At 39.5% G+C, this 16,298-nt stretch overlaps 1 protein-coding gene across 1 annotated transcript; it reads left to right on the plus strand.

Annotated features, from left to right (window-relative positions):
• Positions 1-1,174: 1,174 nt before the first annotated feature.
• Positions 1,175-13,096, plus strand: LOC148517649 (solute carrier family 35 member E1-like). Its single transcript, XM_088478486.1, has 6 exons — positions 1,175-1,586; positions 5,126-5,196; positions 5,285-5,422; positions 5,925-6,050; positions 6,829-7,074; positions 7,406-13,096. The coding sequence occupies exons 1-6, from the start codon at positions 1,232-1,234 to the stop codon at positions 7,631-7,633; spliced, it is 1,164 nt and encodes a 387-aa protein (XP_088334612.1). The 5' UTR covers positions 1,175-1,231; the 3' UTR covers positions 7,634-13,096.
• Positions 13,097-16,298: the final 3,202 nt, after the last annotated feature.

Raw genomic sequence — 16,298 nt, forward strand, 5'->3', positions numbered from 1 at the left:
GGCCAGGTTGAAATAAGATTGTTTGAGTGACCTGGCATTTCAACGCTGGTAATGAGCAGGGTTGAACTCAGGTTCAACCATGCTTGCGTTGCACTGTGAATGGGTTATCTGGGTCGATGCAACCCGAGTTCCGTTTACAGCATAGGAAGATCAGCACGTGATGGAGGTGACACCATCAAACCGGCAATAAGCCGTGTCGGGCAGCCAGTCTGAAAGGGGTCTCAACCGGGTCGCACCTGAGATGGAAGCCTGAACATTTTGGGTGCAACCCGGCATTGCAATTTGAAAGGGGTATTTGATTTCTTAGTAACCCCTACCTATCATTAGTGTAGGTTTCATTTAAAAAAAAAAAGTGTGACTATATATATATATATATATATATATATATATATAATGTATGTAGATATATTATAAAAATTGTGATGGAATAGTTAAATATTGATTAGACTAATTGAGTTTAATATTATGGCTAACTGAATTGCTACTCAATATATAAATGAAAAGTATCCAGCAGTGACTTTTTTTTTAAGTTTTCCGCAGTGAAGACGAAACCAAATTCATCCTAGGGTAACGGTGTTTCCCCATGGAGGAGCTGTGCTGCTGATTACTTATCTTTCCCAGGAAGTGATGTAACATGGAAGTGCCCGATCCAAAGAAAACGCTTTTTCAACAGCCATTCATCATTCATTCATTTCGAGCGCATGGAAGCATGGTAGTGTCATTGGAGCATCTGTCAGGTGTATTTCCAACGATTACTTCGCAGATGTTCCTATAAATTCTACTAAGAAAATAAATCTTCAACACCAATTGTATTAATCGTATGCACTGTGTTGAAGGCATGTCATAGTAATATGGAGCAGGACGTATCTATACACAATGCAATTGTAAATGTTCCCACACAACAGAATCTGATAAACACACGGTGATTTTATTTTAATATAACCGCCTCCTAACTTAAACATGAAGGACAGGAGCATGATCACATTAGTGTGTGTGTGTGTGTGTGTGTGTATATATATATATATATATATATATATATATATGTATGTATAGTCTCCGGAAATTACGATTTTGTTGAAATGGATCATCCCAGCGGAAGTGGCATCATTGTGAAAATGCTCTATCCCCTCCCATTCTCTTGACGTCTCCAGTTCCACGTCTTCTTGTGTGTGTGTGTGTCCCGGGCCGGTGTGCGGCTTCCCAGAGGGGAAGGAGGAGGAGGGCCGTGGTCATGGCGGTGGTGTCCGCTGCAGCTGGCGGTGGGCCAGTGCAGGTAGCCAGTGTACGGGAGGGCGCCCGGGTGGCGATGCTCTGCGTTCTCTGGTACTCTGTGAGCTCCGGCGGCAATGTTGTGAATAAGATCATCTTGAACGGGTTCCCTTACCCGGTGACTGTGTCCCTCTTCCACATCATGGCCATCTGCTGCTTCCTGCCCCCAATGCTCCGGGCCTGGGGGGTCCCCCACACCCAGCTGCCCTCCCGGTATTACCGCTGGTACATTATTCCGCTGGCCTTTGGAAAGTATTTCGCGTCCGTGTCCGCGCATTTCAGCATCTGGAAGGTGCCTGTGTCTTATGCACATACAGGTAAGTGACCTGCGGGTAAAGGCTGTGATCGGGGTGTTGGCTGCACTGAGAGGGGGGCTCTGATTTAGGTCCTGCATGCTGCAGTGGGGTGGGATGCACGCAGGTGCCTGTGATCGGGAGGTGTGACTGCGTGTCGGGGCATCAGTATGGTAACGTAAGGGATGCATGGGGCTGTGATCAGAGGAGGAGGTGACCCCCATTATTATACAGTGAAGCTCCTGTCAGGGTGTCACTCACACTAGTATTAGGACGAGATTCGTGTAACCTGTCTTCGTAAAATAATGTGCAGGTTGCAGCTGTTGGTGGGATGATACTTTAGAATGTGATGTGGGTTTGCTAATTAGGTGGGTACTTTAGAAACTTCTGACTATTGCATTTATTTTTCTAACCTACTGGAGACCACATAATCAAATATTTGTTTCTGACTTTTTGTTCCCAGCCATATGGTGCACATTGGCAAAATGTAACTTTCAGGCACTCGAACTACAACTGATAATGTTGCATGGTACCAAAAGGAAAGTGAGAGACAGATGTATTTAGCTCTGGGAAGTGATAAATTGGAGAGTGATAAACGACCAGCCACTCAGCTCCTTAACTGTCATCTTATAGGTTGTGTTTGAAAAATGACAGGAGCTGATTAGTTGTTCATCACTCTCCACTTTATCACTTCCCAGAACTTCATACATCTGCCCCTATGTCTGCAATAAGAAAAATGCATTTCTGTTTAGTAGGGATTTGGAAACACAACTAGCTTACATTGTTTTGTTTTGTGAAATAATATATTTGAATGTAACTAAAAAGGACTAGGAGCTCTATTCAGCATTAGTGTCACTGTTGTGCTGAATATTTTCGTGCAACACTGACCATTTTTATTTAACAATTCTTGTATCCCTGCTAGTCAGCATTAAACTTCACAGGGACAGTGTTTGCGTTAATACGCTGTCCCTGCAAAGTTCCCGGAGGCATTGTTTTCTGAAGTCTAAAAACAAAACAAAACAACCTTCTTTTTCTTGTTCTGCGCGTGCTCAGGCTTATAGTCAGACATGCACTTCATATCAGTGCGAATAGTCTCCTCTGCAGTTTGGTCAGCGGCAAGTATGTACAGTACAGCTCCATGTACAATGCTTTATATTAGTCTATATAGATTTATATTTGTGGTTATCTATCAAACCACATGTATAAAAGTATATAGATTAATTTTAACACATTTTAATCAATTTAGACACATTTGGGTGGCTGGAGTTGTACATACTTGCTGCTGGCCACACAGTAGCGAAGGAAACTGGGGTGGAGTTTCAAGATCCTGCAGGGACTGATGGGAAAACTTACTGCTGCCCCTTCAGTTTTCATGAAAATAAAGGATTTTCTTCATATAATACCATTCTGAGATGGCATTATATAAAGTCAATGTTTATGGAGTATTTCAATGTTTTGTTTGCTGAATAGCAAAAAATGTTTAAGCACTGTAGAGAGCAATGGCTTGCTCTCTACAGTGTGATACTCTTCGAGATAGGTATTAACGGAGAAAATAGTTGCATTAACCCTATGCTGAATAGTGGAAATACTTTAAAATAAAAAAAAAATGCGGAAAGGCTTGTTTCTGCATTAAGTAAAAAATGCATTGCTGAATAGACCCCTAGGAAACTGCCTTCTAGCAGGCACTGGAGAATATTGTGGAGATTAGAAGAGAATGGAGGTTGTCATCTACAAATGGAACAGTTAGGAAAACGGAACATGCTTCATGCGTGGTTGGATGGTTTTGTTCTCGCATGTATGGTTTATTTTTAGTTCCAGCTATTCTTGCTTGGCTTCTTTTAGGTGTTTTATATAGCCCAAGATTGCTTTGATCAGCAGGCAAGGAATATAGTTGTTTTGAAAACAAGATTCCTAAATTCTGTCTTTGAAACTTTTTTTTTTTTTTAATAGCTACCACAACTTTCACTTACCTCCCCATTCCCAGTGGCTCCCAAACTTTCTTTAATCACAGCGCCAAGAGTGCCAGCATTTTTAGTTATGGCACCCATGGCCAAAATAATCTTTTTGAGCAAAATGATGAAATTAAGTAAATTGTGTTCACCAGTCATTCTCAAGGTACCCACACGCTAACGATTTCCCTTGAACTCCCCGGCAGCTCCAAGCAGTCCTGGAGAAATGATACCGTGCATAGTGTTCATTTTGACAAACTATCTTCTAACGACCTATCATGCATCCTTAACGATTTCCAGTGCGTCGTTAAAGAGAGTCCCAGATCTTACCTGCAGTAGGTAAGATCTGAAGATCCGATTAAAGACCCGTGGGACCGTGCATCGGATCATTATCGCTAATTGGAAACTGCATGATTTGCACAAATTTAAACTATTTATTGTTACGATGCATTGAAATCGTGCAGATAATCTTCTAGTGTGTGGGCACCTTAAGGGGTCTATATACTAAGCTGTGTAAGGAGATAAAGTGAACGGTGATAACAAGGTACCAGCTAATCAGCTCCTAACTGCTATTTTTCAAACACAGCCTGTGAGATGGCAGTTAGGAGCTGATTGGCTGATACCTTATCACCGTTAACCTTATCTCCTAACACAGCTTAGTAAATAGACCCCTAAGGCTCATACACACTGGACGATGTGCTGTATGAACGATATTGGTGAAAGATTTCCCTTGAACCTTTTGTAGTGCAGGACAAACTATATTGGGTGTACACACTGGAACATATCTTTCAGTGAAGTCATCCTGCCACATCTCTGAACAGGTAATTCTTGACGAAATCGTCAGATTGACCTGCATGTACGGACGAAAATAGACATCGTTAACTACCCGCGGGAGCGAGCATCGTTGGTCGTTCACTGCATACACACTGAACGATATGATATATTATTGAACGATATCGTTATCGTTCATAAAAATGTCTAGTGTGTATGCTGCGGCTTTAGGTTCAGTTATCTGGTGGTAGAAAGAGATGTGCTTCTAATTGTTCCCATATTTTGATAGGCAAAACCAGTGCTGGTGGCTGCCAGTCACATTGACCAAAATAATTTTATTTGATACTGAACCACCAGCCCGTGGCACCTCAGTTTGGGAGCCACTGTCATACCCCATTACCTCCCTTTCTTAATACCTGCTGTGTCTGTTCTGCTCCATCTATTTGATTTATTCTTCCAAAATGGTGCTTGAAACTCACATTTGCAGATATTAGACCACATGTTCTCAAACTCTGTCCTCAGGGCCCCAAACAGTGCATGTTTTCCAGGTCTCCTCACAGGACCACAAGTGAAATAATTAGCTCCAACAGTGGAACTTTTAAAATGTCACTGAGTAATGAATGCACCTGTGCACCAGCTAGGTGACCTGGAAAAAACGTGAATTGTTAGTAGCTCTTGAGGACTGAGGTTGGCTAACCCGGGAGTAAACCATAGAAAATCAAAAAAATCCTAAAATACAGGATCTTCCTGAAATTATTCACACATTTAGAACACATTGAGTGTATCCACTATGGGATTATGGCACAGTCATAACTTTTTTGAATATCTGCTTTTATATTACAGTAAAGGCCACAATGCCAATATGGGTTGTGCTATTGTCAAGAATAATAATGAAGGAGAAACAGACCACCAGGGTGAGTGTAGAGTGGACAACACACTACTGAATAACTTGGACATAACCTGATTTATTGCTTGTCTAACCTGCTTTTCATCTTAACACAGGTGTACGTGTCCCTGATTCCAATAATAGGAGGTGTCCTGCTGGCCACAGTCACGGAGATCTCCTTTGACATGTGGGGTCTGATCAGTGCTTTGGCTGCCACCCTCTGCTTTTCTCTGCAAAACATCTTCTCCAAGAAGGCCAGTATCTCATTACCTATTAGCCATTCTTTATTTATTAACAGTTTCTTATACAGCGCAGCATATTCTGTTGCGCTTTACAATTGGAAACATAAATAGAACAAAACTGGGTAATAACAGACAGATATATAGGTAGGAAGGCCCTGCTCGTAAGCTTACAATCTTTATAAAGAATAATTAAATATAGCATCCTGGTTTCAGTCAAATCCAAGGCATCTGCTCTGCTCCACTCCATTATTAGGGACAACTTAGACATTGGGCAATCGGAATAATACATAAGCATCTGCAGAATGATTTTCATAAACATTTGCTGACTGATGTGTTGCTGTATATAGGTGACATTTCATTTTATTATGGCAGTTCTCAATTACATTGCTTTAAGTAATCATAGGTGTAAGATTCTGACCATGTTATACTAAATTTATATGAAATATATACTGTAGTAGATCTTTGACCTTATGTGCACATGTAAGGCCTATCTTTTTATATACAAAATCTGCAGGTTCTAAAGGATTCTCGGATACATCATCTGCGGTTACTCAACCTCCTAGGCTGTCACGCTGTCTTTTTCATGATCCCCACATGGGTGCTACTAGACCTTTCATCATTTTTAGTGGAGAGCGATCTGGTGAGTTGACTTTCTAAATCGTAGGCATTGATAGAGATGTAATATTGATTACTTCCTGTTTTAAAACATCGGCAAATGGGAAGTATCTTTTAAATAAATCAATCCCTTTAGTGGAGTATGTGGACAGCCATACTTTATCTCTACGGGAAACACACATTCAAAGATAGTTGGATGAAGTCAGCATCTAGGCGGCCGGGATGCCGGCGGTCAGAATACCGGTGCCAGAATCCCGACCGCTGACATCCTGATTGTAAGGGTTAGGCACTATGGGGAAGGATAGGATTAGGCTGCTGGAGTGTAGGGTTAGGGTTACCGTGCGGGACAGGTCGGTTAGGGGGAGGGTTAGGATACTTACCTAATTTTGGGATTCTGACCATCGGGATTGTGCAGTCTGTATTCTGATCACCAGCATCCCGAACACCCCGGATTCCATACCCAAACCAAGATTACCTGTACTCAGGAGCCTGTAGGTCATGTCTAGGAGCCAGAAAACCAGTTTATACTTCCTACCTGTGTTATTCTGTCTTGACTGGAAATTGTTTGGAGCATCTGTGAATCAGTCACTGGCCCTAGAATTCAAAATGTACAGCGTTCAATAGGCATGTAGTCTAGAAGATCCATATATATTTCCAACTAATGTTAATTTAGGTATTGTTAATGTTTATTTTTTAAAACCTAAAAAAAGACTGGTTTTGCACTTTTTTATTTTTCTTGCTTCCGATTTGTCTTCATATATTTAATTTTTGCATTACTTTTCTCTTCCTGCCATCCTACCCAGGCTTCCGTATCCCAGTGGTCATGGACACTTCTTCTCCTAGTCATAAGCGGGACCTGTAATTTTGCTCAGAACCTCATTGCCTTCAGCATCTTGAATCTTATAAGTCCTCTCAGTTATTCTGTAGCAAATGCCACCAAAAGGATCATGGTCATTACAGTTTCTCTCATCATGCTTCGTAATCCTGTAACTGGCACCAATGTTCTTGGAATGATGACTGCAATTCTTGGGGTCTTCCTATATAACAAGGTGAGTGCTGCTTTCACATACAGATGTGTCAAACTACACCTTTCCTCAAATAGCCCCGATTAGCGTGCCATGGACTTTGCAACAAAATAATTATCTTAAATGCCTAGAAAAATGCTGAAATAGGATAAATGGGTAGATCATTAAGTTTCCAGTGATTTTGGTAGGAAGTTGCATTTCTATTTCTCAACTAATCAATGTTTTTGTTAGAATTAAATTTCAGCTGCAGATTACGATTTTGTTTTTGCAAACTTACTCTCCAAACCGCAATATAGTTTGTAATTCAGCAATCTCCATTGGTCCTGAGCTCCATGGTCATTGTATATATTTGCAGGCCAAGTATGATGCTAACCAAGAAGCAAAGAAGCAATTACTCCCTCACGCATCGGGAGAAGTCCAGGGTTTGGACCACCACCGTGAACTTCCTGAAAAGCTACAGAATGGCATTACTTCCTTTACTCCTGGAAGGGACTACCAGTATGGTCGAAGCAACGTACTGACTGATCACTTTCAGTATAGTCGGCAGAGTCACCCCAACGCACACAACAGATATGATGTCTGAAACATCCATATCCATCTATTTATATCTATTGAGCATTCCCACCTCCCTTCCTGCGTCGCATCACTTAGTCCAAAAAAGAGAGGCGAATTCTTTCCTCCTCTCCAATTTGCCTCCCCTTTTATTGGTTGGTGTGAAGCAGCGCCGCTGCTTGTTAATGAGAAGTGAAGGAGCTACAGGAAGGAAATCTTCTATGAGGCATGGTCAAGTCTTTGGTTATGGACTGTATCCCAAATGTTTCTGTAAGACATTAATGTTGTATTGCAGATTGTAGTCTATCTCCAGACCTTCTGAGGAGGTTAGTACTACTCCTGATTGTCTTGAGGCAGCCATTTTTTTTTTTTTTTTTTGCACATCAAATGTATAAACAGACTAAAAGCCAACTAGTGGCTCCTTTTTGTATTTTAAAAATGTACACAAAGTGGTTGTGAGTATCCTTACATATTTCTGTCTGAATTAGGGTTTAGATTAATGTGTTTTAATTAGTGTTCAGAGTGTGGAGTTGAAGGTCTCCTCTGCTGATGTACTTCTAACTGCAAAAAGAATCCATAGCAGCCAATTGGATTTTAATACTCTTATCCTATTTGACTTTGTACAATTAAAGATAGCTGATTGGTGTGGATTACAAGATCGTTTTGTAGTTACATGTGCACCATTACCATTTTGCACATAGAAACCAGCACAATTGTCCCTTGAAAGAAAAATACCCTAGGGCCTAATGTAAGGAAAATAGCACAACTGAGATGTGACCCACAGTGACTAATCAAGCATTGGCTTTCATTGGTCTAGGGCAAGATAAACTATGAAAGCAAATTTCTGATTGCTGTATATTACAAATATGTGCTATTTATGTGTTGTTACATAAACTACATGCGGTGGTTGGAGACTGAATCCTCTGGATCTTTTCAAATAAGATTGTTTTTTGCAGAGGCAAATGACGGGTGAAGTGGGTATAGCTGTAATATTTGTGCACATAGCTGATAAATCCTACCTTTAGCTAAGCTCAGGCAGCATTTGTTTACAGACTGTTTTGAATGTAGATGGTTAAACAGATGGGTGAGACTGTTACATGTATATATACCTCCCAATATATTGTGACTGGAAGGAGGGAAAGTATGTGCACACCTGAAAAAGTGGGTGTGCAGTACGCCCTCGTATTGATGACTCTGGGGGGCGTGCCCAGCACTCCAGGAAATGCTGTGCTGCCTGTGTAGATGCCATATGATTGAGTAGTGAGTGCTCCCCCCCCCCAATATTCCTCCTCCTCATGGGCAGGATGGCGGAAGTGCCTGAAAAGCGAGACTGTACTGCTCAAAGCGGGATGGTTGTGGGGTATGTGTAGAAATAAAGAAAAGCTAATATTAACCATAGCAACCAATCAGAACTTTGCTTTCATTCTCTAAAATACCCTGGAAATATTACCGCATAAATTCAAACTGAACAAATAGGTATTTATCTTGGTTATGTCTTTTTCTGGGTCGACAAAGTCTGCAAACTAATGGTCATTGGATATATAGGGATTCCTGTTAATGAATGGTCCACTTTAAACAGAATGGCATATTTTGGGTTTAGAATGTAATGCCTTGCCTTTCCCTTCACTTTAAAGTATTATTGTTTTACACAACTACAAAAGTAAAGGCTGCCTACTAATGTGTTGCCTTTTCCTATGCAGCTTATGTGACTGACAATAGTTATCACTAGTTTCAGTATGTGTAACAATACAACATTTCCATATGTTTTTTTTCTTGAGCACAGAGAGCCCATTTACCTATGCTCATGTGAGCTTATTTTGAAGAGCTGCCTTATTGGACAGGCTTTATGATATGTGTCCATATTGTATGTGTAGTGCAGAGAAGATCAGACAAAGTAGGGAAGGCTACATTACTATTGCTGCTAGATAAATGATGCTTGTTTGAGATGATTGTCCTATGTTGGTATATTTTGTTTTCAATGACAGTTGTGCATATCACAGTAAACTGTCACACTGACGCCACAAAAAATTGGGTCAGTACTTTATTTGAGAACAACTGACAAAATCAGGTGAACCTGACAGGTGCTGCTGGTCTGTGGCAAAACATGCAGCTGTGACAGAGCCACTGATATCCTACCCTCTAGCTCCCTATCAACATAAGGTCCTGTTGAGAGAAATCTATACTCCAAACACCTGCCCTTTCAGGAGCTAACATCATGCAGACATTTCTGCTTTCTTTGGAGGTTTGCCTGGTACCAATAACTAGAGAATACAATCTTTTCTTTGCTGTATTTTAGTAACAGTGGGTATCCCATGGACGGAATCCCCGCTGCTGCTAATCAGGGAAAAGGAAACTCTTTACAAAGACAACTGAGTATTATCCCCTTTTAAAGCTCAGAACTATTATTTTTGGTACTTGTGTACTTTACGGACTCATTGCAGAGAGAACCCAGTGAATGTTTTAAATCTGGGGTGGGAAGCCTTTTTTTTTCCTGCCGGGGGCCATTTTGATATATATAACAATATTCGTGGGTCTGGTGCAGGCCACGCCCCCTCCATGTAATGCCACATGGGGCGGGCCACAATCGCCGGTGATTACAGCAATGCCCGGGGAGCTGTAAGGGCAGCAGTGTGGCCGTCTGAAGCATCCTAAAGACACTCCAGGCCGCACTGCTGCATAGATTCTGGCTGCAAGGTGCCATTCTGGCTCTGAGGGCCAGACAAAATGATTCCGGCCCCCGGGCCTGAGGTTTCCCATCCCTATTTTAAATGGTACTTGTGTATTTTACGTACACAAGTTACCGAAAGTTGTCCCAACCTATAAATGAAAGTTGTCCCCTCGCTGCGCTCGCCACGCTTCGACCTCGCCACAAGGTTATGTTCCTCCTCTATGCACACTTGGATGGTAGGTAATGACGTTGGACAGGGTCCTCTCCGTGAAGGGGATTTAGACATTACCATGATTGATAATAATGAGTGTAGGACACTTGGGTTCTCTCTGCAATGAGTCCGTAAAGTACACAAGTACCTTATTTGTTTTCTACTTAAATAGAGTTTTATCACATGAATATTTCCGATATTATTTTAACAATACATAACATAATTGTGTGTCTAGTAGTTAAAGAGATCCGCATAAGCCTAATACAGATGAGTAGGATGTTGTAGGATTAATATATAGAATCCCAGGGCTGTCCAACTAGTGGAACTTTTAGGCAAATGTAGTTAAGTAGCTCTTAGTACTGGTTTAGAAAAACTGAAGGTATTTGCTTAAAATTGATGTGTAGCTATTCTAAACTGTGTTTTGATACCACATTTTAATTTACTATTCTGGAGAATAAAAATATTAATTTATTTTAGGAGTTCTAAATAAAAGTTGCATTTTTAGGTGCTATGAAAGTGGTCAGAATAATTCCTACTTTCAGTACATATAAGATTGAACAAAGTCTTTCAATGTGTGTTACATTAGAATATTACATAGATATTATATGCAGGTTTTCATAAAGTGTACCTGAAACTGTTAATGTTATTAGTATTTGGGGGGGAATAAATAAACCAATTCCTGTACCCCTCCCCCCTCATACTGCACTTTATTAAACTAGCTCCTACTTTTAATCATATCCCTGTGAGACCTTGAAAAGCAGCCATTAAATAAAATTATAATTCTCATTTTTAGTTACCAATTTCACTAAGGAATATTAGCCATTTGCTAATCCATTTTCGATTATGTACACCCTACATTTGCAAAGTTATCTTGTCAGAGCAAAACCTATGTGGAAATGTGTGAATGCTCCTTACCATCTCATTGCGATTAATGTGTTACCATTGAGAAGACTAAATTTTCAAATGCCTTCGATGCATTGAAATGGAACGAGAATCATTAAAAAAAAAGCTCACGGACTGTCTTGTTTAGTACAATGATTTGTCTATACCAGGGGTAGCCAACCTGGTCCTCGAGATCTACTAACAGTTCACGTGTTCCAGACCACCTAGCTGGTGTACAGGTGTAGTCATTGCTCACTAACACATTTTAAAAGATTCACAGGTGGAGGTAACTATTTCACTTGTGATTATGTGGGGCAACCTGGAAAACATGAATTTGTTGGTAGCTCTCGAGGACCAGGGTTTGACTACCCCTGGTCTATACTCAATTGCTCAGCATGAATGCCATGCGTTAAAAAAATGTATCCTTACATGATTTTTTTTTTTTTTAAATTCGTGTGTAAATCGCCTTTTTTTAAATGGGGAAAAAAAATAAAAATAAAGGTTAGCCTCCCCAGATTTCTAATTATAAGAAATCTGCAATCGGTAGTAACTGCCTGTACAGTGTGCCTCTGTGAGAATTTAATTCAATCAGTGTAGAGTGCTAGAACTTTTTTTTTTTTTTACGCTAATGATTGGCTGTTTACAGATACTGTGGTTTACCACAAAGGAAGTAATTTTTCGCATGTCATTTGTGGCTACAAATATTCAGCAACAGTGTCACTGTATAGTTGTTATCTTATCTCACTAAAATGATTCAATCCAGTGCTGCTTTGGGCTTTATTTTGCTTTAATAAAGCAATAAAATGTGTGTATGAAATTATATATAGTATATATTCATATGCATACACCACTTGTACTCATGAGAGAGGTGGAATTAATTTGTTCAGTTTACTTTGAAAAAAGGGTTTAGCCCTATAGTTTTATATCCATCTCAATTCAAATCAATGATTAAGACTGTACAGGAAACAACAAATGCCCCATGTCTTTTTTTTTTTTTTTTTTCATTTCTGGTTTAATGGTTTTGGGGTGACAGCTACTTCTGACAGTACTCAAAATATATATATATCAGGAAGACTTTATACACATTGGTTATCGATTCAATATAGCTCTCAACCTAGTATTGGAAGACTCCAACTATATGTGAATAAGTCGGCAAAAATAAATTGTATAGAAGTTTTGTCAAGACTATTAGAACATTCAGGTTTCACTTTATGTATTGATTTTTTTTTTTATTTTTTTTTTATCCAATAGAATAATTTACTTAGCCCATTTAATTGCTAAATTCTAGTTCTAATCATGTATACTGAAGGTTATGTGTGCATGCTGTACTTGGGCCCTTCACTACTTAAAGCTCCCCCAAGCCATAACCAGACTAAGTACAACACTGGCTTTATATGTAGAATGATGCTATTTATTGGCAGATTGTGTATATATATTAATAAAAAAAAATAAAGAAAAGGCTCTACCGTGTTATGTACATATGATCATTAAATGTGTCATATACAAAAATGAAGCGTTTTAGTGAACAATTTGATGTGTTTGCAATTATATTTTCAATCTTTAACTGTATAAAGAAATTTTTATTTTTATTTCATTTTTAATTTTGGGTTTAAGGGGACTGAATTAATTTTTTTTTTTTTTTTGGTACTGTGAATCGTGTCTTTTTATTTTGCCTGTGTTTTATGGTTTGTGTCCTAACGAAGGAAAACCAGAATAAAAAAAATGCTTATTTATTACTGATTTAAAGACCTTTTTCTTTCTTAATAACCTTTCTTTGCATTGCCCCCTGATTAGGATATATGTTTACATTCGTGTTATTTTTATGCAGTATTGCTGTCTGTTCAAATCATCTACAATTTATTACATACGTAAATGTCCTAGCATTAATTTTGTCACCTCCAACACTCTTGGAGCGTGAATACTTGTGTACTTTGACTGAACCCACACAATTTTCAGTCAACAAAGACTTATTTTGAGTCATTAAATCCACTATGAATATCTATTTTTTTTTTTTTTTTTTAATGAAAAATAATGGGATTTTTAGTATAAGCTTGACAATGGGTATATGCAAGATGGACTGATCTATAAATGAAATAGTCCATAACTGCTTGGTAGGCCAGTAATTTATTAGAATTAATATACTGTTTTCAGGGACAGTAAGATGTGAACTTTTAAAAAAAATTGCCATTTAGCCTACAGTAGAGTATAGGAAATTTCAAGTAGGATCTCTTGCATTTCAACATTCCTAGTCTGCCTAAATAAAATTACTTTTAACAAAACTATTTAAAAGTAGTAGGGGATACTTTCTCCAAAACCATAATTTTTACTTTTTTTTTTTTTCATTAAGGTCTGTTTGGTAAAAGTAAGCAAAGGTACATTTAGCAAGGCTTAAGGTGGTTATCCACTTATAGATATACAAACGAGAGCACGATTACGACATTGCTGTCGTGCTCTCGTTTGTATATCTAGTGATGTGCCTAGACTGAACGTTCACTCATTCAGTCCAGGCACATCCCTCATCCCCGCACATGCTGAACCTGACGAGATCGTCAGGTTGACCAGCATGTACGGGCGATGTCGGAAGCGACCAGCGGGCACCCGCATCGCTGGTCGCTTCCAACCAAAACATGCCTCGATGCATGCACGATTTGCAAGCAATTGCACGATAACTATGTCGTTATCGCGCAATCGCTTGGTTAAATCGCTAAGTGGATAGCCCCCCTTTACAATGGATTAAATAAGTGTGGGCTTTTGTCTATTCAAACATCAAGAGAGACTCCAAGATGTATCTGAGATGGGCACTGTTAATTAGGTCACATTATCCTGTTACTGAGAGGAGCAGCACTAGAGAAAATGTGGGAATATTCTGTGTGGGCAATAAAATTTAAGTTTCGCTTTCTAATTATGCCTGTCCTACTAAGTGGAGATGCATGAAACCTAAACAGTGGAGAAGATGACCATAGCAACCAATCAGCTTCCACCTATCATTTTACTGAGTGGACTTGATAAATACTACCTCAAAGCTGATTGGTTGCTATGGGCAACTTGTCCACTTCACTCTATAGCAGGTTTGATACAATTCCCCCTTTGTGAACTAACTGCTTGACGGGCACTTTTTTTTTCTTCTTTTTTAACAAAATCCGGTTAATCAGAAACCAGCGCTATATAAATCTCACAGTATGATGGACGGTTTTAGTAATAAAAATAGATGAAAATTTATTCAAATGTTTAGTGGTGCATATTAAAATAAAAATTTAGTATCCAGATAAGAATTATTAGCATGCATGTATAAATACAGTACTGTGGAAGTGTTTTATCCGTTACTGATAGTGGCCTATTGGCCTTTTTTTGTTTGGGTGTATTTCTGGTGTGAGGGTATCTTTCAGCCATATCTGAAGGAGGGATTGCATAATCTGAAAATGGTGTTGTCATCACCCTGTAACATTCAAAGATCAACAGGATTCCATACTCCAAAACATCCTGGAAAAGGAGAGAAAATCCATTATCTATCTTTGTATCTAGGACTGATTATTGGAGCACCACGATTGCTGTTAATATTGTTTACACTATATCTGAAATACGCAGTTTGCTGTTATTATTGACTGTTTCACAATATATACATATTTTTACTGTTTAAGCGAGTGCATTTGTCCTTTTTTTGATGTATAAATAAATACATATATAAAATTCCACAGTATGCACAAAATAAAAACGTGCAATAAACTCCCAGATCGCTCCAACTGGAAATAGGAACCCCCTTCTATGTGTCCAAAGGATAATATTAGCAGCAGGAAGATTTACCAGTCTGTGGTCATAAGTTCTCAAGATATCCTTTAGCATCCACTGTGATGTGCTGAAGGTTAATGAGATGTAATCCATGTGTGGTCTTTAGCATTGCAATCCAGAAATCCTGTTCCAAGGAGTTGGCAAACAGATCCAGAGTGCATCCAGTGAGTCTTTGGCCTATACTCCTGAGGGATCATACCCCAGCGAAATGCGTTGAGGGGCTTACGTTATACACTCCAAAGACTCACTGGATGCATAGGAGGGAGGTCCCTACTTCCAGTTGGAGTGATCTGGGAGTTTATTGCACGTTTTTAATTTGTACATACTGTGGAATTTTATATATGTATTTATACATACATGCTAATAATTATCTGGATACTAAATTTTTATTTTAATATGCACCGCTAAACATTTGAATAAATTTGCATTTATTTTTATTACTAAAACCGTCCATCATACTGGTGAGATTTATATAGCGCTGGTTTCTTTATATATCTAATTCTGTAACTATTACAAGGGACTGACTGTATGTAGTCGGGAAGCCAGCGGAACTAATCCCGACCGCCGGCTTCCCGACTGTTTTATCCCGGCGACGGTTAAATGACAGTCGACTTAGGGTTAGGCTAGGGGGAGGGAGGGTTAGGCACCCCCAGGGGGGACTTGGGTTTAGGCGGCGGGGGAGGTTAGGTTTAGGCACTTATAGGGGGGAGGTTAGGGGGTTAGAAATAGGCTAGTGAATACTTACCTTCGACTATCAGGATTTCCTCCTATGCCGGTGTCGGGATTCCAACCGCCGAGCAGGGGTCCGGCGGTAAATTATACCGATTCCGGACAGACTATCCCTTTTCCAGCTGCTTTGATTAACAGCGCGTCTGCATTACTTTTTATTAAGGTTAATCCGAAAGATGTAGCTTGTATTCCCCAACATCCTACTGTTCCAGGAATACTGATTTTATAATATGGTATGGGACAATTGAGTAGACCAACTTTCAGCTTCCCTGCCAAACAATACATGTCATCACTGTTGCCATATTAATGAGCATGTTTGGTTGCACAGATGTCTGGGTCATGCCCTTGAAGAGCGTATTTTACCCATCGTTCTGATGCGTGTACAAGGTACATGTGTGTCCAATGCCTCCATACTGGCAT

The sequence above is a fragment of the Taudactylus pleione genome, unplaced genomic scaffold (assembly GCF_031769625.1).
Source record: "Taudactylus pleione unplaced genomic scaffold, aTauple2 ptg000214l, whole genome shotgun sequence".
NCBI classification, from domain to species: domain Eukaryota; kingdom Metazoa; phylum Chordata; class Amphibia; order Anura; family Myobatrachidae; genus Taudactylus; species Taudactylus pleione.

Coding starts and splice junctions, on each gene's coding strand:
- LOC148517649 (XM_088478486.1), top strand. CDS start 1,232: ATGGCGGTGGTGTCCGCTGCAGCTGGCGGTGGGCCAGTGCAGGTAGCC. Junction 1,587..5,125: donor TGTGTCTTATGCACATACAG/GTAAGTGACCTG, acceptor TTTATATTACAG/TAAAGGCCACAATGCCAATA. Junction 5,423..5,924: donor AAAACATCTTCTCCAAGAAG/GCCAGTATCTCA, acceptor CAAAATCTGCAG/GTTCTAAAGGATTCTCGGAT.